Source organism: Dysidea avara, chromosome 6 (genome assembly GCF_963678975.1).
Source record: "Dysidea avara chromosome 6, odDysAvar1.4, whole genome shotgun sequence".
Taxonomy (NCBI): Eukaryota; Metazoa; Porifera; class Demospongiae; order Dictyoceratida; family Dysideidae; genus Dysidea; species Dysidea avara.
The window spans coordinates 27297834-27324436 of NC_089277.1; the positions used below are offsets into that span (position 1 = coordinate 27297834).

The 26603-nt window shown below is 36.7% G+C and overlaps 1 protein-coding gene, 1 long non-coding RNA gene and 1 pseudogene across 3 annotated transcripts in view; 2 read left to right on the forward strand and 1 right to left on the reverse strand.

Annotated features, from left to right (window-relative positions):
- Positions 1-26603, forward strand: part of LOC136257532 (uncharacterized) — a 188694-nt gene that overhangs the window by 122116 nt on the left and 39975 nt on the right. The gene's annotated exons all lie outside the window — the stretch shown is intronic.
- LOC136257690 (protein NLRC3-like) lies at positions 1871-26378 on the reverse strand. Of its 2 annotated transcripts, none has more exons than XM_066050982.1 (4): positions 26096-26378; positions 2775-5481; positions 2196-2380; positions 1871-2147 (listed from the first exon to the last, which is right to left on the reverse strand). In XM_066050982.1, the coding sequence occupies exons 1-4, from the start codon at positions 26263-26265 to the stop codon at positions 2045-2047; spliced, it is 3165 nt and encodes a 1054-aa protein (XP_065907054.1). In that variant the 5' UTR covers positions 26266-26378; the 3' UTR covers positions 1871-2044. The 2 variants fall into 2 exon arrangements, with proteins under 2 accessions (XP_065907054.1, XP_065907055.1); XM_066050983.1 differs by lacking the exon at positions 26096-26378 and adding an exon at positions 19929-20536.
- On the forward strand, positions 8892-11601 carry LOC136258752 (uncharacterized; annotated as a pseudogene).

The following is a 26603-nucleotide window of genomic DNA, read 5'->3' on the forward strand; positions in this document are numbered from 1 at the left end:
TGGGAAGTTTCCCTGTTTAGAATTTTTTGCAGTTTTGCTCATGTGCCTACATGCCTACCTAGACATAATTCAAACATTTTTGCTTAAATTCATGTGAGTGTACGACATATACTCACATTAATTTTAGAGATCAAGATACTCTAGTAGAGAGATTATGCTCTAATTAAAAAGTCATTAGTTGCACAGTCGGTTTAACAGTTTCATTGAACAGCGTGAAATGAATGGGTTGATGCTGGGCACAACTGTATTGTACTTTGGCCTGAGTCAAATATGCTCAAATTTTGCCAAGCATGCTTTCAGGAATTTCCCAAAATTTTCACCTATTATGCTCTTCAATGTTCCCATTATGCTTGCATTATGCTCCTAGGTTAACAACATTTCTTACAATTATGTTGGAACATTTTAATCATTGAATGCTTTATTAGAGTATTTCACTACAAAGTGACTGTTCAGAGAGTATAGATCTAAGGAGCTATGTAAAATGCATTTGAGTGCTCTATTGCAGTTTGCAGCTTCCACTGACTGCTTTATTAGGGAGAATCGATCTAGTTTCATGGAATTAAGCTCCATAGTTTGAAATAACCACCTAATATGCTAGCATTATACTAGCATACCACTTCAGCCTATTATGCTTTTTATTATGCTGGCATATCTGACACAGTTCTAATTGTACTATAGCTACAGACATGCATGGGAGAAGCTCTAGGAATTTCAATAACTGGTTTCCAATCAAGACAAACTATTTTTGATTCCAAGGCTAGCTACTATAACATTAACTAAAATTATGCATGTGGAAGGGAGCACACACACTACAGTATACCAATCTGGGTGCATGCTCCCCCAGCAAAATGTCTGAAAATTAGACCTTCCCTGTAGTTGAATTTGAAGCAGAGTAACGAACACTATTATTGTTGCATTATGATGACTGCTCTATTATGGGTATCTTGATCAGTTTTGGAAATCTCAGAAACTGTCTGGAACTGCCTCTAAACTAACTTGCTTTTTGGTTTAAAATACTGATGGTTTGTCTCTCTTGAAGCTAGCATCCTACATTGCAGTACAAGTAAAACATCTTGCACAAATGCAATATCAACTGTGTGATGTATAGATACAATTTTCACAAAAATTGATGTTAAGAAGCATACAGCTATAATGCTACCATTAATAAACTAACTACACATATGCGTGCATTACACTATAAGTTAAAGTCAGCTAGGTCAGCATACCAGGATTGAATGTCCCGATAATCATTTGGATAGGTCTGCATATGAACTGGTTTCAAGGTACACTTCAAGGGCTACATTTAGCAATTATCCACAATGTTAACAGGATGGTTAACACTAAATTATAATATATAGCAAACACTATACCATCTACAAGATGAGAGCAAACTGCAAGTTTGTATTAAGCAACCACTAACAGGTAAACCTTTTATATTATAAACTTACAAGTTGCTTCAATCAATAAAATTAGGAATTGGCTCCACATAAGCCAACAAACAGCAACATTAATTTTGTTCTTTTTACATTTAAAGCTTGCAAAATAGAAACTGTTTCTGTAGATTTCAACTCAACTAGTTTTATCATCCAAATCATATTCTTATCTGGCACTTACTGATTGATGATATTTTTCTTCATATGAATGCACTTTCATGTTTAATGTGTAAATTCCGCAGTAACAAGAATCATAATAACATGTTACATGAAAGTGTAACAAGTAAAGATTGGATATTTCATCTAGAATTTGTAGCACTTTACATACTTCCTTTTAATGTGCATGCGTTGTATCCAGCACGTGGTTAGTTGCATTTTGGCACAGCACTACCGGAGACAACATTGTAGGCAGGGAAAAAGAGTGATAGTGAATGAGGTCAATTATAATGAGCTAATTTTATGTATATGTACAACATTTACTCAATTTAGGTAAAACACATTGTACAGTATAATATACACAAAATTATTTCATATTATTATTATTCAGTATCAGTTTTACACATTACATAATCTATCATCTTCCCTTCTCTTATATATACATAGTTACAGATTCACATCCTCCGATAAACTCCAAGGTGAGCATTGCACTTTGAGCAAAAGTGGGATACATCTTTGCACAAGGGCGTAAAAAGAGGAAACAAACAAAGACAAAACCTAAATGAAAGATAGAATACTTCAGTCTACACTTATGAAATAACTTACAGCGATCCAAATGAGAAAAACAATAGTAGAACCAATATCCATGTATACGGACCAATTTTGGCTGCAGTCTTAGTTTCCATTTGTTTATGACATTCTGGACACACCATTTTAATGGAATTCTCACCAAGAATAACAGCCGTTTCCTCTGATGACTGTTTATTTGTGGTGATGACACTAGATGGTGACTAATAAGAGCAAAATATCATTATTGATACTTATCTCATTGTACAAGAAGAGTGCAGTATATACACATGGTGTCAGTAACCAATTGTAAAATTGAATGCTCAGTGACTGCTCTATTAGAGTGTTTCAACCACAAAATTAATTTTGAATTAAAAATTAGTGCTGAAATTTATGAACAAGCTGTCAAAATGTTGGACCCAGGTGCATAAAAGTATCACCATTTTCATCTTTCCTTGGCCATTTTATGATATAAACTTTCTACCACCAAAGGAATCCATCAAAGTTGCACCATTCTATTCACAGTCAAACTATAATGGTCTAGATTCATGATACATTATGAAACATCCAATGAAAAATGTATATGATTACTAGCAACTGTATAATGAATTTACTTACTTCATCTTTCCTTATAAATGGTACTCTTGAAATAAATCGCTGACAGATTTCATGACGCTTGAAACAACTAAGAAAAAAAAGATTCAATTTTTCCTGTCCTTTCAACTTCCTCTGATGATTAATAGCTCTCAAATGATCTTGAACTTTGTGAGATGAGTAGAAAATGTTGTCAAGGAATATCATAAATACAGTATCATTGTAATCACGTATTTGTTGTAGCAGTAGAACTATATCCTCCTCCTTCAAACTTGTTATGTTATCTTTCAACCCTATCCATTCTAAAGTATTGTTTTTTTTCAACATGTGTGCAATAGCTTTAATTCCATTTCTAGTTACATTACAGCCAACCAAATGAAGCATTATCAAGGAGTTCTTACCCTCTAGGGCCTCAGCAACTTCAGCTACAAACTTGTCGTTTACTAGTTTACTATGCGACAATATCAACCACCGAAGATATTTATGGGTATGCACAAGTTTTGGTATTCCACTTATTTGATTTTGACTACAGTCAACATCAAAGACACAAATACTACTACTATTGGTACTACAGCCATGCTTTTCACTCTCACCACAATTAGGGTGGTTGTTACAAGTCAAATACTTTAGCAAATAATCTGCCCCATTTTCATCAAACATATTGCACCGAATTATCCACTGCCTTCCACTGTGTTCTATGCAGTAGGACAGTGCTGATAAAATCTGAGGTGTTGCAGCAGATTCAGGAACAAGGAACCAACATGTTTCACCATAGAACAAGTAGCTGTTACATGCGTCCTTACACAGGTGAGGGTTTTGTGCCTCCATAACTGCTGCTATTAGTGTAGTCTGAAACTCTCTTGAAATGCAGTGAGACAAGTTATAAGAATAAATTTTTCCATAGTGAAAGTCTTCACATAATTTACTCACACCGGGAAACTTTACAAATGCATCCCTTGCAAAAGTATTCAGCGCCCAACTGAGTGCTCTATAGCTTGAAATTTTAATTCTCAGACTGTAACTTTCTGGAAGACATTCCTTGAAGGAAACTGAATGAAATCTTGTGAGACCTGCATAGAATATCCAAACCATTTCTAGTTCTTTCTTGTTGAAGATGCTTTGTAGTTGCTTTTTCTGTGTTGGTACATCTTGTCGAGATAAATACCAAGCTGCAAGTAACTCCTGAAGAGTGCGATGAATAAATTCATATGTTTTGCTAATAGACTCAAAATGTCTGTGGTTGGTTACTTGCAGTAGTCCCAACCCATCAAAATTATCAAGGTTTTTATCAGTTAAATCAAAACAGTATTCTTTTATCGTTGCCTCTGAAAAAATTAAGGTGATATCATTTTGTAAGTGATCATAAGCCATTTTACTTAGTCTAAGCAACATGTCATCAATTTCAGGAGGTAGACTATCTAGATCACTGATAGATGCGCTGCCATATAAAGTCCTAGTTTGATAACGTCGTAACTGAATCAGCACCAAATTTTTATACATGCCTGTAAAAGTTTCAGGTAATTTATAACCATTGGTGTAGAAAATGTAAAGAGAAATGCTTAAATTTATGGGAACAAACACAAAGGACTTTAAAAGTGGAAGGCGCTTTAATTCAGAATGAAATTGTTTGACTAATTCTAAACCATCACTATACTTTTGAAAATAATGTGCTATGTTTTGTGTAACTTGCTGTTCAGTAAATCCAAGTATTTCAATTCTACGTTTAATGTATTTAAATTGTAAACTTCTAATGGCAGAAGGACGACTTGTGATTACAATTTTTGCCTCAGGAAGAAGGGAACCAGATATAAGTCGAGTAAATAAGCTACTACGTTGCCTTTTTTCCGGTAGCTCATCCCAACCTTCTAAAATAATCAATATGCCTTTACCATTTTTTTTGTAAATATCATCAACAGTTGCTCTTGTTAGTGGGCCGATTTGCAATTCTAGTAATTCATTTAAAGTGTCAGCATTAGCAACTTCTTCATCTCTCAGCTGCAAAAAGATAACGCATGCAAATGTTTGCAGTAGTTCTCCCTTTGCCCATTTTGCACACATTCGTTTAGCTAAAAATGTCTTGCCACTTCCAGGATATCCTTGTATTAAGACTACCCTGCAGTTTTCAACAACTATGTCAGAATAAGAATTAAGAAACTGTCTTGTATAGGTTGTTTTATGATTAAGCAATAAACTGTAATAGTCAAAGAAAGTAGCTTCTTTTTTGTGATTCTCTTTACTAATTTCAATTAGTGCAATGTTAATCTCATCTGATATTGGAAGATCAAAATTAATATCTGAAGTTTCCAGGAGGGAAAAATTGGCATATTGCTTTTGTAGATAGCACTGGAAATTATAAAGGGAATACTTTGGATAACTTCCATCTAAAGTGACAATATTCTCCTGGTTTAGCTCTCTGAGAGATAATAAAAATGTTTTAAAATGATCTAAATCCTTGTCTTTCAGTATTTCTACAATATCGCTGACTTCCTTTCCTTTCTCAGAAAGGGCTGTTTCTTCATTTCTTGTAAAAAAGCTTCTTTGTTTAAGACATGTAAATAAATCTTCAAAATTAATAGTTTTGATGATAGATTCTTCACTTGTAAGAACACGGTAGACTGCCATCATGCTTTCAGCTACATCATAAAAGTTACTATCTGAGTAAAAGATGCCAAGCAGTGTTTTGAACTGGTAAGCATTGTGCACTCCCTTTAACAAAGCATCCACCATAAACCTGCAACATTACCAATGCATATATAGTTGCTCCACATTACAATGTACACATAATTTGAGTAGTTTTATGTGCATTATGTAGTAAAGATCATAGCAGTGTAGTATAGATGCTTTATTCTATGTACATGCTGTTGTAGCTATTATACAGCAGTGCCCCAAATAAAAAGGCAGATTTTATTTTACATACTGTAGAAGAAGTGCAGACTATGAGACTGATTCGAAGCATCTCTCTACAACTTTTTGTTAGGGCCAACAAATGGCTGCAATGATGGTAACATCATAGCAGCCATTAGTTGGATACCACCTTTGATATCACACCCAGGCTTTTTAAGGCCACACCTTTTTTGACCGCTTGGCTGTTTTTGTGTGGATATCACTAGTTTTTGTAATTGCAAGTTCCAAAGACAGCGTGGCCTTGATAATTCCTTTTAACTTGTTTTCCCCCTTTACTACAGGAATTTCCTGTAGTAAAGGGGGCCGAATTATCGATGACTGCATGGCAAACGAAGAACTGAAATAAGATGAATTTTTGAAGACATGTGTATATTATTAATTCTATTCCATGCAGGACTTACCAGCATCACCCCAGTACTAAAGACTGATGCTAACTTGACAGTGCTGGACAATTAAATACTAAGATCAAATTAATGAGTTGGAACCACTTGACCCTTAGCTTGTGCAAGGTCAAGTGCTGCTAGTGAACGTGGCAGACATCCCCCTGATGTGATCTAGCTTTTCTCAACTTTACACATGATAGTGCAGTATAACAAAGGATAACTAATCCTGCAATGCAGCCATAAAATCACAGAATTCCTTCTGAAGAGACAAGGAAAGCAAGTAACACAGCAGCAGCAAGATCACTTTTTTTTTTTGAACCATCAACTTTGAGTGATTAAATAACCTCAGTCATATGCACTGGTAGGTTTGTGCCAATTATGCCGGCATAATTTCGAGCATAATAGGCTAGTAAAAGCATCAAGCATTATGCCAACATAATAGGACGATTTTCAAGATTTTTGATTAAATGCTAAATGCGCGCGCCAAAAATACAGCAAAACAGGAGGCCACTACACCTTAACACTGCATTTCATATCAAGAAAACATGCAATGTTATTATTTTTTTATTGTTTCTTGGCTGATTATTTACACTTCATAATGATGACTGCGCATCTCAGACCAGTGATTTGATTTTGCCTTGTAACTCTGTATAAATTATAGTTGTTACTTCTTTGTTTTCAAACCATCAAAAGCACTTCTACAATGGTTAGCCGATGTACACACCAAATTTCAACCACATGCAGCTTACCCTGTAGCTGTGACAGACATTCAATGTTTTACACAAAGAAAGTTCATAGTATCGTGGACACTTATAGTCAGTGATGGGAGTAACGCGTTACATACATAGGCGGCGGAAGGGGGGGCTAGGGGGCTAAAGCCCCCCTCAGAATGATATCACACCGAAATTATCTTTCTTGAAGTGGGGCTGAAAACCGTGATAAAGATCGAGATACTCTAATAGAGCAGTCACTCTAATAAAGTAGTCAGTGTGTAGCGAGCTATGAAAGGATTTTTATGTAGTTTATCAGCTAGAAATGGTAGCTGGTGAGGTGAAAAGCTCTTGTCAGTTGGTTGCGACCTTTTTTTTTTTTTTTTTTTTTTTTTTGGTCTCACCTTACCAACCTATAGAAATAAGTCTGGGTCAGCCCCAGCCCCCCCTCATATCAACCACTTCCTCCGCCGCTGGTTACATATGTAACGCGTTACGTAATATTATTACTTTTGTAGTAACTAAGTAATATAACGAAATACGCTATAAAAACAGGTAATATAACTCAAGTTAGTTTACTTACAAACGTAACGCGTTACCTAAGTAATATAGTTACTGTAACGAGTCTAATATTAGGCCACTCCAAGTCATACCTTAGTTTCTGGTCACTCCCAAGCCTACAAATGGATGCGAGCGGGCGGATGATCAGGACTTCAGGACTTTAGACTCTACTGTGACAATATACTGTATGGTATTATTATTTGCTCAATTTAGCAAATTCATGTTGATTTTGTTTTTAGTTAAACTTAACCAACAACATTAGTAGTTGTGCTTCGGCAAAAAATGCACTAGGAAAGTTGTTGATGGATCATGGCTAGCTATACACTGATGTATAGCATTTAAGTATATATTTATTTATTTATTTATTTAGAATAGGAAATGTTTTGCTCATGTAGCTACTTATGCTTTCCAAGTGAAATAAATGTTTCATTAGCTATGTCAGGAAAATATTACTATGACTTATATAGCTAAGTTGTTCAAATGATCATGGTCCAAAATGAAATTTAACTTCTATTTTCACATCAGAAATTCTTCATTCAGATGTGAAGTCGTAGCCCACTAGCTATGTGTTTCCAGCCTTCTATTCAGTAAACCTTGAGAAAAGTAAGTGTCTAAGTTTTGAGTCATTGAGTGCTCCAGACTAATGTTTTTTAGTGATCATCTGGGAATGTTTAAACTATAAGGGTTTCTACTTGCCAATCTAATTTTAGTTATGGAAAAGTTTAAGTTTAAGCTCACCAAATGTTGCCGGCTTTCCATACCCCTGCAGTGTTCAGTGATAAGGAATTTGAAGTTACTAGACTAATCATTAGAGGACTACATTTGAATTATAAAGTTAAAGCTATGGCCTATCTGCATGGGCTAGTAGTTAATGCTACTGAAATTACTTTGGTTACAGAAGCATTAGTAACAGTTATAAGCTGAACAGCTATATAATCAAGGACAAAACTAGCTATAGTTAGAAACATTTTATTAGTGTGGCATATATACCTAATATTAGAGTTAAGAGTAGTGTGACTGCTCTATTGGAATCCCTGACTGCTCTATTAGAGTATCTCGATCTTTTACAGTAAAAAATAAGTGTCTTGCTGGGTCACATGCACTTAAGCACCTGTAATATTAATAATAGTCCTCATAAACTAGGGTTCCAGGTTTACCATGCGGGCGGGTGACCAGAAACTAAGGTTTGACTTGGTGTGGCCTTACGTATATTATTACTACAAGTAACGAAGTTACTAATCTCGTTAGTAATCCACTGAGTAACGCCTAGCCACAACGAAGTATTGAAGCCTACTGAATGAAGCTTATTCACCAGCTTCTTACCTATAACCAAGATTTGCACATTGCCCAACAACGAAATCATGTCACGTGAAAAGGTGGTAGTTTCACACGTGACAGCTTAAGACTGTGGACACAAAGTAATATAATATGTAATATTATTACAGTTACTTTATTTTATGGGTAATATGTAACTGTAACTAAATAGTTCAGTTGCAAGTAATATGTAATATGTAACTAGTTACTTTTTAAAAAGTAAATAGTAAGCGACCGATTATCGACCGGTACCTATTATCGACCTAAGTATTTTCCGTGTTTCTTTCGGTTACTCCCCGTGTTATTCTACTACCTCGTGCTAATGGTCTTGCCAATTCTCACGTATTTTCAGTCGCCTGTAAGCTGTTAATTATGTATAGTGATATATGTTTAGCTTGTAACCATTGCTTATAACCATTGCTTATAATCATTTTTTACTAGGTTGTTCGATATGCCACGACGCCAAGGACAGAGGAAAGTATTGAAGAAAAGGAAGCGTTCGAAGTCAGCACCGGCGGTATTACACACACCAACTAAGAAAAGAAGGAAGCAGTGGACAAATGAGCAAATGAAAAATGCCATGGAAGCTGTAGAAACCACCACGTGTGGAGTTAATGAAGCTGCTAGAGTCTATGGTGTTCCAGCTACAACATTAAAAGATAGGGTTAGTGGCAGAGTAAAACATGGGACAAAATCTGGTCCACCAAAATACCTAAATGATGATGAAGAGAAAGAACTTGCAGATTTTTTAAAGGAATCTTCTGAGGTGGGCTTTGGGAAGACAAGAAGAGACGTTCTAAATATTGCAGAATCATATGCAAAGCAAAAGTGTGTGTTAAGAAAAGAGAGTGAGATAACTCAAGGTTGGTGAGATCATTCAGGGATAGGCAGGGTGATTTGTCATTAAGAAGAGGAGATAATACTGCACATGTTCGCATGGATGCGGTAAACGAAGAGACAATTAGTGATTACTTTGCTTTGCTTCAGACTGTGATGCAGAAACATGGAATAACGAACTCCCCAGGGCAGATATATAATGTTGATGAAAGTGGAGTCCCTTTGGATCCTAAGGCACCTAACATTGTGACAAAAACTGGAGCTAAAAAGGTTCGATATCGTTCAACAGGCAGAAAAGGACAAATAACTATTGTTGCTTGTGGGAGTGCTACTGGGCAAGTCATCCCACCTACTGTAATTTTTGAAGCAAAAGGTGTTAACCACGCATGGACCAGTGGTGGTTTGCCTGGTATGACTTATGGTTACAGTGATTCTGGGTGGATCACCACTGACTTGTTTGAATCTTGGTTGAGTGGACACTTCTTGAAGCACGCAGTGTGTGAACGTCCACTTCTGTTGCTCCTAGATGGGCACAGTACCCATTATCAGCCTGAGGTTGTTCGGTATGCTAAAAGAAATGAAGTGTTGCTTCTATGTTTGCCTCCACACACCACTCATGAGGCTCAACCTCTAGACTGTACAGTTTTTTCCCCACTTAAAGCACAGTGGAGAACTGTGTGTCACGATTTTTTTCAGACCAATCCTGGAAAAGTAATTACAAAATTCAACTTTGTCAGTCTTTTTGTTCAAGCCTGGTCAAAAGCTGTTATTCCAACAAATATCATATCAGGCTTTCAAACCTGTGGTGTTTATCCACTTAATGTTTCTGCTATTCGTGTTGTACAAGTCAGACCTGAAAGAAACTCTGATAATGATTCTAATGCTGAACATCCTTGCCAAGGTGATATGAATTTTGGAGATAACAGTGGTGCTTCCACAGATGAAAGAAGGGATGGATTTACTTTGGAGCAAGAGATGTTATTCAAGAGACGATATGAAGAAGGACATGACTTGTACGTAGATGCCAACTACATCAGATGGATGAGACTCCATCATCCAGAGGTGAACATTTCCATCCCTACAGAACAGGAAAGTGGATCATTACTTGATTCTTTACAGGAAATTACTCCAATCAGTCCTATTCCAATCGAATATCCTGAAGATGAAGTAACTGATGAACTGGTCTCTATGGATATGCAGTTATCAGCAATACCTGAAGCAACATCTTCTGAGTTGCAATTGCCAGTCACTTCTGAGCAACTGCCTACAAATTCTGAGCAGCAGTTACTTTCACCTGGATCAGCTGCTACCTCACTACCACCTGTAGACAATCAGAGTACAATAACCATTATCACATCATCCCCCAAGAATTCTACCCCACCCTTAAGAGAGTTTCTCATTTATCCAGTAACAAATCCTAGTACCTCTACTACTCCTGCTGCACCTAAAAGATCAGTACCCAAAGCGCGACTACTTACAAGCGATGAAAGCTTGGCCATGCTTGAAGAAAAGGAGAAAGCTAAGAAAGATGCACTTATAGAGAAAGAAAGAAAAAAGGCTGAACGTATTGCAAAGAAACAGCAACGAGAAGAAGAAATGAAGAGAAAAAGAGAAGAGAAAGCTAGAAAAGCAGAGGAGAAAGCTAGAGAAAAGGCAATGAAGCAGCAAGAAAAGGCTAAGGTGTCATCAACAAGAGGAAATGCTAAGAGAAAGCCTAAGGATCAGACATGTACCAAAAATCTACCTGCTACTGCAGCTACTAGCACTGTTATTAGAACAGCCACATCTGGAGTCAGGAATAGTGATGTAAGTGTGACTAACACTTTGACTGTGATCAGTGGAATTAGTGAATCTGTTGATTGCACTGGACAGGACAAGGACGATGAAGCTATTGACCCAGATACATGTTGTATGTGCTTTGGAAGGTATGAAGATGATGTATTGGAAGGTGCTGGAGCAGAGTGGATCTACTGTGGATGTGGAAGATGGGTGCATGAAGATTGTGTGGAAGAGACTGTAATGGACAGTGACGGACAACAAAGACTTTGTACCTTTTGTGTGGATAAATATACTGTATAAACTTGTGATGCACATGACTTCTGTTATGTATACCCGATTACAATGATTTTTTTTGTCATAACACTGTATAACCAACTGTATTGCATGGGGTATGTGGGGTAGTGGCAGAGTTTTTGTAAGTATTATAGCTAAGACCTTGGTCGATAATTCGTATGCAGCATTTGTATTGACGATCGATAATAAGCACCGGTGGTCGATAAACGGTACTTTACATGCTATCACATTTCCGTTCGTGGAGAAAAAAGTAAATTCGACATTCAAGTCAAAATTCATCACGTGATAGACCAAGGTCAGACGGTGTTATTAGTGAAAACTGGATGATGATAGGTCGTTCCAGCACGAAAATACATTGCAATGTACGTGCTATGGTCGTTAATCGGTCGCTTACGCTAGCAGATTCCTTGCAAACTTAGTACATAAAGTCACTTTTATAATATCTGTACCAAATTTCAAGGTAGTATATACTCTTTTGTGTCTTATACTAGCGATTTCCAACCTACCAATTTTTCACACATATTTTTGCTACTTAAATTATACACCTTCAATAAACGTTTCACAAGCTGCCGTTCCAGTAAATGGTAGCCAATGCTTCGTACTTTGTATTGCACTTTACTGGATTAAAATCCATGCGGTATTTATTGAAATACAGCAAATCAAAGTTTGAGAAATAAAAATCCCCATATATAGGAAGCCCATACAAATAATTGCGTACGTAATTTTTTTTTTAAAGAAAGAAGAACCGGCCCAAGTTGGCACTCCCATCCACCACACTCTACTCTACGCTAAGATGTTCTATAAAATGGGTTTAGCCTTTTCCTACACCTACAGAGCTACTGAAACAGAACCTACAGAACACAGAATAGAAAAAAAAGAAGGAAATGGGGCTTAAACGGCCCCAAGACGCCCCTCCCCTAGTGCAAGGTCAACTGATGCTGGAACATGACCCTTAAAGGGATGACCAGAGGAGGAGCGAGAACTCCTTATGCACATGATGGCAGAGTGCAATAAGGAGAAGCCAAGACGGCAGCGAAGCCAGCTCATCACCCTACAGTACGGTGATTTCCACTTACAGGATAGGAGGAAGGCCAGGCGTTTGTAAGCCACAGTGGTGGAGGCACCCATGCCTCCAGAAGTTGAAAAAACAAGAGGACTAAAATTACCATGTTCCACCTCTCGCACTCTCTCCTCATACTGACGGCGCTTCGAAGTTTCATGCTGGCGATAGGGATTACAACGGTTTGAAGGGGCATAAGGGTTAAATATTCTAACATCAAAAAAAGTAGGTTCAAACCGAGAACCCCAGAATCCAGAAGCCTTGATGTCCAAGCGAGCACCGACATCTTGGTTAGCTGTACGTAGGGAGAGAGATTCACCACTCAAGGGCTGAAGGGGAGGTTCAGTAGATACATCATGACAAACCTCTGACATTAATTCTGCAGTCAAATCTCGGATGTCATTGTGGCGGATGGTAGGGAAGGCTCCGTTCGGACAGCTGAGAGCATGTTCAATGTTGTTGGATCTGCCACAGACACAGCTGACAGGAAGATTCTTAGGAGACCAACCATAACGGAGAGCTAACGCATCACAAAAGCCACCTTTGTGGAGAGCAAATCCATGACATTCCAAAAGCAAAGTGGAAAGCCAGGAAGATGCACCCTTCTCACCAGCAAGTTTCAGGGACAGTTGGAGATTGTTGGACAAAGTCGAGAAAAACTCTGAAAATCTTTGAGAGAGATTCTGACATTTGATGGATAGAGCTTCTTGTTTAAGAGCACGCTGTTGTTGTAGGATGGAGGAATCAATACAAGAAAGCTGATTTAGGATGGCAGATGCTAGGGGGGATGTAACAGATGTGGAAAACTGATAGTTGTCTTGGGAAGATTTACAAGGGTCAAATACACCAAGGCCCCCTTGACGGATTGGCAAAGGGACCTTGGTATGGGCCCCTTTATTGCGTACGTAATTCTAATTGGAAGAATGTGGCACCTGTGATAGCCGAAGTTTCCGAGTGTTTCCGCATGAATCTGCTGCTGATGAGGACGAAGAAAGTGGTTCTGGGCAAACCGTATATGCTGATTTCGATTTTTCCATGTGTTTTTTGATTGGAGGACGATTGATGTTGGATTACGATGGAAATATGGCCCTTTTAAAGGTAAATCGCCATCTAACACTGCTCAGAATTCAGCATTACAATCACCCTGGGCTTCAAGGCATCCCCCTGCATCGATGCAAGTATAGTTTGAAGGTGAGCAGTTTGTTGTCTTGCGCGGAATTGCAAAATAAGGTTCAAGGTTGAGCATAATCTTTTCAAAAGTGGAGACTGGCATGTCATGGCTTCACACGTACCTGTTGTTATATTCTGGTGTGTTTACTGCTGTTTTGATCCATTTTATAGCAGCTTCAGTGATTGTAATTTTGATCAGAAACTATTTATAATTTCTCTTTGTAGTACAGTGATGTCATTATGTTATATAATAATTGTCATCCTTAGTGCTTACAATGTGACAAATAAAGCTGAACAGTGTCCAAACAAATCTATTTTAAAAATAATGTTGCTCTTACATTGTGTTATCTGATTGTCATGTTTCCGAAGTACGTGTTAATTGCGACTTGTGATGCCAGTACTTGCCATTTATAAAATATTACCGATTTTTCTAGTTAGTTATCCTTGAAAATGCATTAAGTACCTGTGTATATATATTTAGTATTACATAATACACAGTTTTATTTATGCATCACTTGCTTTATTCATGTAATATTCTGAGTGGGCAGTCTACAAAGAAGTGGTCACTTTTGAGAGGTTTTACTTACTTCATATGCTGTTCTTCATAAAATAGATATGTGGTGAAAATTTCATGTCGTTATTAGTTTCCTATCTAGATTTATGACACTTTGTATATTGACAATGTGTTTGGTGCCATGCAATATACATAAAAAGCATTGAAATGCTGTACACAAAGATCATCACACTGTCAACTTCTTTTCCTTATATCTTTTGATAGGAACCACTGATTGAGGTGGGGTTTGCACTAAAATGACCCTGACAAAATGCACAAAATTGTTCATACCAATGAATGTATGGAATGTTAATTATTTAATTTAGTTGGAAATCTCGAAGTTTTGCAAAGCACGTGAAATGATAATCTAGGCCCCCATAAACCATTATCACGGAAAAAGATCGAGATACTCTAATACAGCAGTCACTTACTCTAATACAACAGTCAGGAAAGACTGATATACTCTAATAAAACAGCCAACTCTAGAGCATAATCTTGATTTCGAAAGCATAATATTGAGCATAACAGGTTGAATTTTTGAGCACTGCTCAAAAGCATAATAGGCTATTTATTTGCAAAGCATAATTGGCTCAAGCCTACAATGCAGGCACAGCAAGGAAAAATTACATAGTCCACCTTAAATTACTATGGGCATATTAAAAAAGTTTAAACAATGATGGAAATTTCTGCTGCTTTCACTGTAAAAACAAAGGTGTTCCAAACACCTTTTTGGATGTCCTATATTCTATGTTTCTGGGGCTCCTTTGAGGGTGTTTCAATACACTTACCAGGGTGTTGGGTGACTGGATTCAGTGGAATGGAATGGTGGACTGGAATGGAATGGTGGAATGGAATGGAATGGTGGAATGGAATGGTGGAATGGAATGGTGCAATGGAATGGTGGAATGGAATGGTAATTAGGTAATTTCACTTAGTGGTCATAAAGACCACCTCTTTATAAAGACTGTTTAACTTTAATGTCTGAATTGTTGTTATTAGAGTGTATCCCCTTAGGGCAGTCTTATCGATGAATTGTGTACCATGTGTTAGGCCAGGCAAACTTGATTGCATGTTTCTCCTCCACAAAAATTCGGATTTCTATGCAGGTGGGAGGTCATTTTTCATTATTAATTATTAAAGAAAATACTCCAAATCAAGCTGTCTGATACTATAAAGGCTAGCTAAAGCCTTTTAAGAACTAGAATTTACTGTGTCTGAGGTAAAAGTGACATTTGCTGTGCTATAAAATGATAGCCAGCCTTCTTAGTATCAAAATACATGTGCACATGATTGATAACAGCAATAATAAAATTAGAGATGGTGAGGTAAAAAGGGATGTGGACAGGGATGAGAAACAATTAATCAAGTTTGCCTGGCCTTATGCCTAGGAAAGCCAAAGTGATGGATTTACATATGATACAACAATTCCCCATACAACAGTTAACTGTACAAAAAAGATGTGTCCGTGACCATGAAACCAAGCAACTAAAGGAGCTAATATCTGATGGGGCCAAGAAGTGAATGTTAGTACTGGCAACTAGCTATAATTTACAAAAATCTATAATAACGTTGATCTTTATCATTGACTCGTGGAGTCTGACTGCAATTCCCTCTAATTGGCTAGTAAATTGGTACCTTTTTCAATAGTCATTGTAGAAGAAAAATGTGGCCAAATTACTATCCAATTAGAGATACAGCCTAACATACAGGGGAATGCAGCAAGACTGCTCAAGTCAATGATCAAGGACTATTTTTTTAAAATAAATAATTAGTTATCAGATTAATTTGGTGTATCAGATGTTTTTCAAGGGAAGTGTTTATTATGGAGTAACCAATGTACTCAGCAATTAATCGAGAAATTGCAAATTAATTTTGGGATTGCAAGCTATATGGCTGCATACACATCAGTGAATATGTGTATATGTGACTATGTTATGCACATATACGTGAATATTTCTTGTAGCTTTTAAGCTATATAATAATGTGTGTTCCATACATGATTATGATACAATACTCAATCAGTTGTATAATATTCTTGCATAATGTGTGCTTTGAGTTGTACTGTCAATGCGTTGAGGTTTAGTAGCTATTTTTCTTGATAAGAAATTGCTAACCATCATGCCTTTTTAACTACAGCTACGTTATGTAGCTATGTCAACTGTTCAGAATAAAATTAACTCGATGGCCAGGTCAACCATTTCTGCCAATGAAAATTACAGGATAGAATAATTCAGGTAAAACTGTAAGGAATTTGATTCAGCACCACGTATGTATTGGAAAATAGACATATATGGCTATCTCACGATCAGCTTTGGCTTGTTATTGACATTTGGTGATCATGTTAGTGGTATTGACAGCGTATAGGATGTGGTGATCATGTTTACTTAGTGGTATTGATACCATATATACACAGGATGTGTACAATTATTCCCTTGAACTGTTAAGTTATTAAGTAAACTTTATACCTGGTTCTTATGGTATTGCAGTACCTTAGAAGGGTATGGCATCAAGGTCATCATTATGTTATTAATTAAGTAATTTAATAACAAAACTGCAAAGAAATCACCACAAAACAGGTGTGTTTTCACAGATGGGATGTTTGGTTAATGATATGATAATATAAACCATAGTAAACAACTGTCCAGTACGTAGTAAACAACTGTTCAGTACATATATGGTCACTCAAAAGTTCATAACACAGATTTCAGACTATATGTTGAATGCTCATCACAGCTATGTCTGTTACATAACAAATACGCATTACATACTTATTGTGCTGAGAAAGAAGATCATTATGCATTCATCCATTCTAGCTACTGTGTATACATACCATGTAACTGCATTTGCAAAAAGGTACCTTTTCACAAACAAAAATATATAGATTTTGTGAACCTTGATATAACTTCATAACTTACCTTACTGAAATTGTCTGAAATTGTCCATGAGTAAAGCTGCAGTGTAATTCAGTTATTTATTTAGGCTTTACAGCACACTGAGGTGCTGAAAGCCTTGGTAGTTGTGAGCCTGTTTAAATAAGTGCAATATGTTCGAGTCGATGACAGGAGAAAAATTCCTTGACTGGACCTGGGCAGCTTCGAATCTATTAAAGCCATTAACCAATTTATGCTTGAAGGCTTACAGGAGTCTGCCAATTGGTTAGAATGTTTTCTATGTGCCAATTTTATGCATTCATAGAAACCTTAGAGTGCACTTCAAGGTGCCTCAATAGTCCAGTTGTTGAAGGTTAAAAAATGACCATACCTGGAATAAAATGGTATAAAGATAAATTTAGTATCATTAGATCCAGAATTTTCTGGAGAACAACATAACCAAAATCCTCTTTGGGGAAAACAGTTATGGACGTTTCAAGTTATATGCTAACACTGTAGTACAACAAGGTATTAACCTCCAAAAATTTTAATTTCATGTTTCTGATTATAACTCAAGATGTACACCACATATCTTAATTCTGTTTTGTGTACATGGTTATGCTCATGTATCTTAACTTATTTGTACACAGGTTACCATGACAACAACCACAGTTATCTTGCAATTTGTAATAATTATACTGAATTATGGTTTTAGTTGTTTTTCATATCTAGTTTTATGCACAATAGCTAGTTTTGAATTTTGGAAACTGTCATTAAGCCCAACAATTCAATCAGTAACCCATTTTTATAAAGTACGTTATGCCATATTTGTGTTTTGCATAAGATTTCATACAAAATATTTCTAGTTTCACATATTTCAAAAAAATTTGCATATGTTTCTGGAAGAAGATTAACATGTATTGGTCTGGCTGTAAAAGGGTGATACCCAGCAAAATGATATCAAGATAAATTTGGTGTCATTAGCTGCAGAGAATGACATACCCAAAATCCTCTGAAATCCTCTTTTGAGAATTTTTTTCTACAGTCATTTGAATTGTAATGAAAAGTTTCTATAATTTATAGGAGTATGAATCAGTTATTGAGTTTATAAAATATCTTTTTAACCATTCTAACCTTAACCTTATGTACATAAAATTCTATGTAAACTAATTTAATTTTTTACCACTTTTAGGTAATTTGGAACTGTACAGCTTGCATGCTTGTTTTGTTACAGTTTGTATACATACATATATAATTATTATTTTCAATGTAAATAGCTATGTATGAGTAGTGCCATGATTCTCAGTAACATTTCTTGAGCAATAATCTTTCAGCTTTTTACAATATTCTCCCCTCAAGCTGTAAGTTCATGATTGACACTGTAATGACACGATTTAACTTTTTGAAACTGTCGCATGTGCACTAGAATTATGACAGTTTGCATCTAGATTGAACTGTGCTCATGTCTATTATTACAAATGCCTTAAAGCATGGCACAGCTTAGTAAGCATTTACGAGCCCATTCCAGTGTGTCACCTGCTGCAATTTGTAACTCAATGTCAATACCTTCATGCTTTCCACCATAATACTATTAATTTTAGTGAGACCCCAGCAGCCAGCCTATATATAGCTACCTTTAGGACTTATACACTTTTCTTGCTTCTTCATTGTGAGGCTGATCACAAGTTAACATACACAAAAGAAATTTTCAATTATCGTAGTTGATTTTCAACAAAGATCAATATAAACATGCTTTATCAGATTTATTATTGAGAGAAAAATAATTTAAAATATTGGAGTAGCATTATTAGGCCATGCATTATTAATTCTGGTGAATCTCTGTTTTTCATCAGAAAATGGACATGTGGGTCAATATTGCTATATGTACAAGTGGAACAAAAAATTAGGAATTTTCAATATGAGAAGGGATCAAAGTAATAAAAAGTACTGAAACAAGAGAGATTATCTACCACCTGAAGTCATGCTAGTACACACGTAATCGCTACTTCAGTTGCCAAGATTTAAGATATAATGGCAACTGAAGTAGCGATTACGTGTGTACTAGCATGACTTCAGGTGGTAGATAATCTCTCTTGTTTCAGTACTTTTTATTACTTTGATCCCTACTCATATTGAAAATTCCTAATTTTTTGTTCCACTTGTTTGTGTACTTTTTACAAACATTGCATGAATCTTATCTTTTATGTGCATGCAGTTTCTATTACACAGGACACTAAAGTTACTTTTCCAAGTCTTGATGGTAGTACTCCCTTTGCCTTTCCGCTGACTCAATGCGAGACTTTGCTAAATCTTTGTTAAATGATGTTTTGGTGGCTTCAGCTGATTTCTCACGCGACGCTGTTACATTTTTGTAGTACTCATTAGCATGACGCTGTGATCGGCTTTCACTGCTGTACTTGTCCTTTCTCTCTGAGAGTATAGACTCTCTATGAGCTTCATAGTACGCCCTGTTATTCTCCTTCTTTCTACTCTTCTGCGCCGCTTCCTTCGAAGGCATTGCCGCACCCAATATTGCCTCAGAGAAAACACACAAAGCAATAATAACCACAATACCCTTAGCTAACGCTATTTTGCTACGAATTATTTCTAATATCGCTCAAATACTTGAGGTAGATACGTTGTTTACAGCAAAGAAATGCGTTTACAAACGCAAGCAATATTAATTTTGCCGGTTAACTTTGCCAGAAACAAAAGATATAAGTCGCTAAATATATTCACTTACACGTACAAAGCTTCCCGATTGTGAACAGCTCGCTCTTCCTGCTCAAAATCAACTTCGAACTTTCAACCATGTGTATTCGAATATTTTACCGCGAAGATTATGATTACTCTATTTAGCGAGCACTCTTATTGAAACGGACGGCGCCGTACATTGAAGCCATTTGTGGAGTTATTAACACTACCTGTAGTGAATCCAGGACGATGGCGACATTAAAGAACGATAAAAGGTAAGACCCTAGCGCAAGGATTGTATTTCTATCGGTGTAGGAAAGGTTTAATCTGTAGGCAAAGCGAGCCGTTTTCATGCAAGAAGTAGGACTGTAGCTGTTGCCATCTTCCCGCTAGGCCTGGCTGAAGGCATCAGTTAGGGAGTCAGTCACTAGAAAATTCGATCAGATAGAATTTTTTTTTAAATTCGTGGAAACTCATAGGATGCATTTCGTGTCGTTTTGAAGGCGAAATCGTGCTTCACTTTTGTAATACAATACTGCTGAATCGCCGAGATGGTTTTGCAAGTCTGCGTTTGGTGCGTAATTTTTTGGCGGGAAATCGTGAACCTTGACGATCCCTACCATTAAGTACTAGCGTACTTAATGATAGGCTTATTTTCATCCCCCAACTCTCTGTATCACTGTTAGCATACACACAGTAACTGATCTTAAAGCAGCACAAGACCAAATTATTATTGGCTACTTCGGATGTAGCTACATATAGTTGTCCTTTGTGATTGCACAATTTTAGTAACATAAATGTTATAAGGTTCACCGTACAATCTTTAAGGATTTCATGACTATATATACGGTGAACAAGGTAGCTGGTATATAGCTGAGTGCAGTAATCTTAAAAACTGAACTTCACATGCTCAATCTTTTTGATATTCAGACAAATAACAGTTAGCTACATCTTTAATAATGAGAAAATATATGTGGCAAAGAAAATACAAGTGCATGGGATGCTGTTGAGAGACAGAAAATCGCTAAGGCCTTACAGAATAATTTGACTATTTGAATTCAAAATATCCACCAAAAATGTCACAGTAGACTATAGAGCACAGTTCTAGTTGGTTTCCTAAACCTGACCTTTATACCTGGTAGATTTAGAAGTCTGCTGTTTAATTCACACTAGGCATTGTACTATATAGTCTTGATCATTTTATCTAAGAGTGAATCATTCCTTGTCCATTATACCCTAATGGCAAAACATTTGCCTCTGTACCCACACATTCATATGCATTACTTTGTTCATTATGCTTTAATGTGGTGAACTTCCCATTAGTATTGGGTATGATTTACTGTGGATATATATTTGTAGTGTCAGAGCACACTTTTATACATAAATTGTGGTTTCAACTGAAAAAATCTGTAACGTGAGTTCAAAATGTCATTAAACATACTAAAAAGAAATTTACAAAAACCACTCAGTGACTTCTACAAATTTAGCAATGTCTATTTCTTCCAGAAACATACATTTGTAAAACATTTTTGAGTAGAAATATTTTTATAAAACCTTATGCAAATCACAAAAATTGTCATACGTAGCTTACTTTTAAACATTTTTATTTTAATGGGCTACTGAACTATGATCTGTTGGGCTTAACGTGAGTTTTCATCTACTACAAAATTATTACCAAACTTAAAACTAGCTATTATATGTAAAATTAGATATGAAAAAAACTAAAAACCATAAACTAATATACAAATCACGAGATAATTGTGTTGTTGTCACGGCAACCTATGTACAAATAAGTACAGAAACATGAGCATAACCATGTAAAAAAAAAACAGAATTAAGATATGTAGTGTACATCTCGAGTTATAATCAGAAACATAAAATTTGGATGTTAATGCCTTGTTGCACTATTATTAATATTAGCATAAAACTTCAAACGTCCATAACATTTTCCCCAAATAGGATTTTAGAGGATTTTGGATACGTTGTTTTCCAGAAAACTCTGCATCTAATGATACCAAATTTATTTTTATACCATTTTTTTCCAAGTATGACCCTTCAACAGGTCAGACTACAAGTGATTCGAAATGTTTTTTGACATTGCATACTGCTTACATTGTGTACCGTTTATTTATATAATGATATAAGGGTATCACGATATGCTTTAGGTATTGATACAACACATGATATGACCTACATGAGATAACCAAGCTACAGTAATGTGCACATAAAAATAATATTTGACATAGGTATCAGATTTGACAATACTATAGGCCAATTATGGAGATGCAAACTTCGTGTTATATCTTACAAAATGTTTACCTCAAACCAATGGAAATGTGACCAAACATCATCAACCATTGAGTTAGCTATAACATTATTGCAAAATTGATATCTTGGAGTAGAGCACTGCCACTTGGTAATGTGATACTGGGGAGTATCTGTAGTATTGCACAGCTCTGCTATGGTTGCCATGAAAAAGTGAACTTGATAGTTTAATTAAAAAGTGCAACTTACAGTACTATACTAACTATATTCATACTTTTGTGGCACTGATTCTTAATATCATACCTGCAGCTGGCACAATAATACTGCACTAGCTATAGTTACCTTCGAGGTTACTATAGTACAGTAAAAATTTGTGAGGTGGAAAATTTTCATAGATTTCATAAATAAACTTTCACCTACAAAATTTTTCCTCCAGATCCAACATATGTGCAAATAATTAGCTAAATTGTTGATACGATTGCTTCTGAAACTCTGTGTGATGGGCAACCACATGATTTGAGGCACTCTAGTTATCAAGCTTTGCTACCCATTAGAATTGCCCCTTTATTATCTGCCTACAGTTAGTAGTAGACATTTAACATTTCTGGACCAGATCGATATACCTGTTTACGAACTGACTTCTGACTTTAATGCTACACACTATTCCAATGATTACCATCCACTCATCTCTTCATTTAATCCACTAGTACCTACCAGTTCCCACTTTTCCCTCTTTACCCTGTATTCATCCTTCCCCACTATGTTTAGCGTCTCCCTTCCAACTTGACTGTATATTTAGTATACATGTAGATAGTGAACGTCGATAATGACAACATACAGGAATAGCTACATATATACAAGATAATTAAGGGGGGGCCTAGCCGACTCAGGGGTACACAACTACCTGACTGAAACACAGGTAGCTGGATCCCTGGCAAGACTTGACAAAACCATAAAATACAATACACAATTACAACATTAACTAAAAAGCAGTTAAAAGTTCTGTATTGTCCCACAATTCTGACAAACGAGCATTGAAGATCCTATAGGAGCATGAAATGGCAACTCAAGCAGCCTGTTCGAAAATAATTGATCTAACCAAGCATTTTTGTAGATGACAAATGCTACATATAAATTAAATAGTGTTGATGGCAAGAAGTGACCTAGACACCCAACTTCAATTGTAACTAGTTCAACAAGTAAGCTAGCATGCTCAAGGTCTGAATGTAAAGGACCATAACGAGCTACTTTCCTGGAGCTGGCAGCTGCAAAGTTTTGTTCGGTATTGGTAACAACTGACAGTTCTAGTAAGATAATTCCATCATCGGAAATCAAAACTATAGCTATCTGGCCTACTTGATGATGATGAGAAGCTTGGGGGAACAATGCTTGGTGGGCTAGTGCTAGCCAAGTGACCAGGGAGATCGGCATAAAGTTTATAACAAGGTGGTAAGTTCTTCTGTAGGCCATGAACAAAAACCTGTAGGACTGAGTCATGGAATCTGGTATATCTTACCTGATCAAGGACAGTAGAGAAACCTGTTACAATATGGTTAGTTGTAGGCTGGTTTGAGCAACAAAGAGGACATATATACTGGACATACAATTATATTCCATTGGGCCAAGTTCATTGGGGTAGGAAGGGTGTCACACCCAGCACACAAGAGAAAAGACAGTTATTTTTCGGGTAGACTACATATCAACCTCCTCCATAGAGGACATCGTTGCTCCAAAGTAATTATGTCCAAAAATTTATTCTGAACAGTCAATGACTCGAGCTGGGTCTCACAATAGTTGGCATGACAGGCACGCAAGTGTTTTGTGGGTGTTGTTCTTAAAGGTGGCAGAATTGATATTGGATACAGAAGCTTTGGCAGCTGACAAGGTATCAAAAACAGCTACTGGTGCATCCTGGCAATCAGGAGTCAAAAGAGACTGCCGCAATTCAGTAATCAAAGGGTCAACAGAATGTTCAACTGCTAAAATGAATGATAATTTAGCTGACTCCTTAAAATGTGGCAGAAAAGGAAGGTCTAAAACATCTGGATGAAAAACCGTTGCTGGTGTACAGTTACAAGGAAGGCTTAACAATAATGTGGCTCACATGTGTATGTTGTAATTAATCAACTGTACATTATGTAACGCAATGCAAATCCATTGAGAAAAAAAATAATTAGCTATAGTAACTGTGTAGCTACGAAAGTTTTCCTCCTAATAAATCTTGCCATAGTCGCTCAGATCATCTACGAAAGTTTTCTACCTCGAAACTTTTACGTATACGGTACTTGACATGTGTCTGTGATGATTGTAGCTATGCAGACTATTGTTTTAGTTGCAAAGCCTAGCTGCAAGTGGAGCTACACTTCGTAAAACTTGACTGAGCTTATCTATACCCTGGGATGGCCTGGCTTAAACTACCTTTAGCTACTGAATAGTTAACTAGCTATAGCTAGACCATAGATATCTATAGCTAGACAAGTCTAGCTAGTAATCTAGTGAGCAGTATATAGGGTTGGCAATGAAAAAATCGACCCTCTTTGGATTAACTTGCAACTCAGGGGATGGAGCCTACCAGTGGATACCAATGGTCTAGTTTTAAATGGTGGGTTCGGTAGTGACCAAATTCCTTCCGTTTGGGATGTAGCCGTGTCATACATTTTGACGGATTTCAGCTCATTTTCATAAAAATGGGCAGGAACATCTAAAATTTTGTCCATTGCTATTTTAGGTTATTGGGTGAGGTGCTCTATAAAATACACTTGTTCAAAAGGTGATTCGCTGTACTTCAATTTTCGCTAAAACAGCACTTGACGGGTCTGCAATGAAAAATAAACCTACTTAAACTCACTTAACGAAGTCCAAGGTTGGTTTACTAACTCCCAGGCACCCGTTTGGGGGTAGTGCTAAAAGCCGGAACGGAATGGAACGGAACCTATTTGGGGGCGCGCCAAGTAGAAAATCGAATTTTGCGTCGTTTCCAATTGCCACACAGTGACTAGAATTTTGCTAGAGTTAATTTCCTTCTACTTATTTATATGCAAGCTAGAAATCGCGCTCTCGAAGTTTCTATTTAATGTCCGCCACGTAGCATGTTGTGCTCTTACCAATCCATCACATTCTGTTTAATCCTGATGTAGAATTGCTTCCTTATCATTCTAAAAGGTAAACTACTGTAGTATTTTCATGTTATAGTCGTGTCCAACTCTTTAGTAACAGCGAGGATGGTTTTCTGAAGTCTGCCAGCATGGGCAATAATTTACGAGAGTTAACCACAGTGTATGTTAGTGGCTGTGAATCATATGCTTACAGTGCTTACAAAATAATAGTGTAGCAGGTTAAATGATAGTTTTTCAGCGTAGGTAATTGCAAAACGCTTTCGTGAAGTGGGCATTAAATAGAAACTTCGAGCGAGCGATTTCTAGCATGCCTACAAGTAGAAGAAAACTAACTTCAGCAGAATTCTAGTTATATGTAATGGTAAGAAACGGTGTACAATCTGCAAAAACAATTTATTAACTTGGTGCGCGCCCCGTTCCGTTCCGGCTTTTAGCACTACCCCCTCTTTGGACCTTATTAATAAATGGAGATTTACAGTGTTTACGTGCCAACGCAAACTGATGCCCCCTTTCACGATATCATTAGAAAGTAGCAGCATCTGTTTCACCAAGAATACGCATCCGTTTTCCATAGATAGTGACCACCATGCAATGCACCATTCTTGGAAACATTGAAGCGCTCTAAACAGCTTCGCTGATGCTGCTGCCCATTTTTATTTAAAAACCTGAAAAATCGCGAAAAATTGAAATGCGCGCTACAGACACAGCAAGGGAATCACCGTATTATTACCCTATGGTTTTGATGTAGACTTGGGTAGGATTGATCACCAAGATTTGGAGGAGAAACAATAGAGGTTGATTTTTTCATTGCCAACCCTACAGTATAGCTACTAACCTATTTTTCTCAGTGGTTTCCTGTTTATTGCCAATATTCCGATATCTCTTGTTATTTATCAACCCACTGCCATGAAGTTTGTTGAGAATGTCTTCACAGTCGTACGTGACATCGTCGATTTCTTCGTACAATTTTGAAAAAGTGATTTTCAGCACTTCTTTTTCTTTCATCACTAACCAAATAGTTGTTGTACATATAATGGATCTCCAGACCAAAGAACTACAAGTAAATGTAGTGTAGGTTATTTATATTAGCTACAAGAGTAGTCTCATGCGCCCTTTCAACAACAGTTCTCCTAGAATTGCTTATGCTTATTGAGAGGTTACATGCAAAATTTGAATAAAAGCTAGCTTTATTCATAGTTACAGCACTTACATTCATATAAACAGTACAAGGTCTGAATAGCTTTCACCAATAATATTAATCAAAGGCCACCATGAAGGGATTGTTTCTTATGCATTGTGTTGAAGCTAGCTATTAAAGGCTGAATAGCTTTCAGTACCAATAG

Coding starts and splice junctions, on each gene's coding strand:
- LOC136257690 (XM_066050982.1), bottom strand. CDS start 26,265: ATGAAAGAAAAAGAAGTGCTGAAAATCACTTTTTCAAAATTGTACGAA. Junction 2,381..2,774: donor CATTTATAAGGAAAGATGAA/GTAAGTAAATTC, acceptor TGCTCTTATTAG/TCACCATCTAGTGTCATCAC. Junction 2,148..2,195: donor TTTTTCTCATTTGGATCGCT/GTAAGTTATTTC, acceptor TCTTTCATTTAG/GTTTTGTCTTTGTTTGTTTC.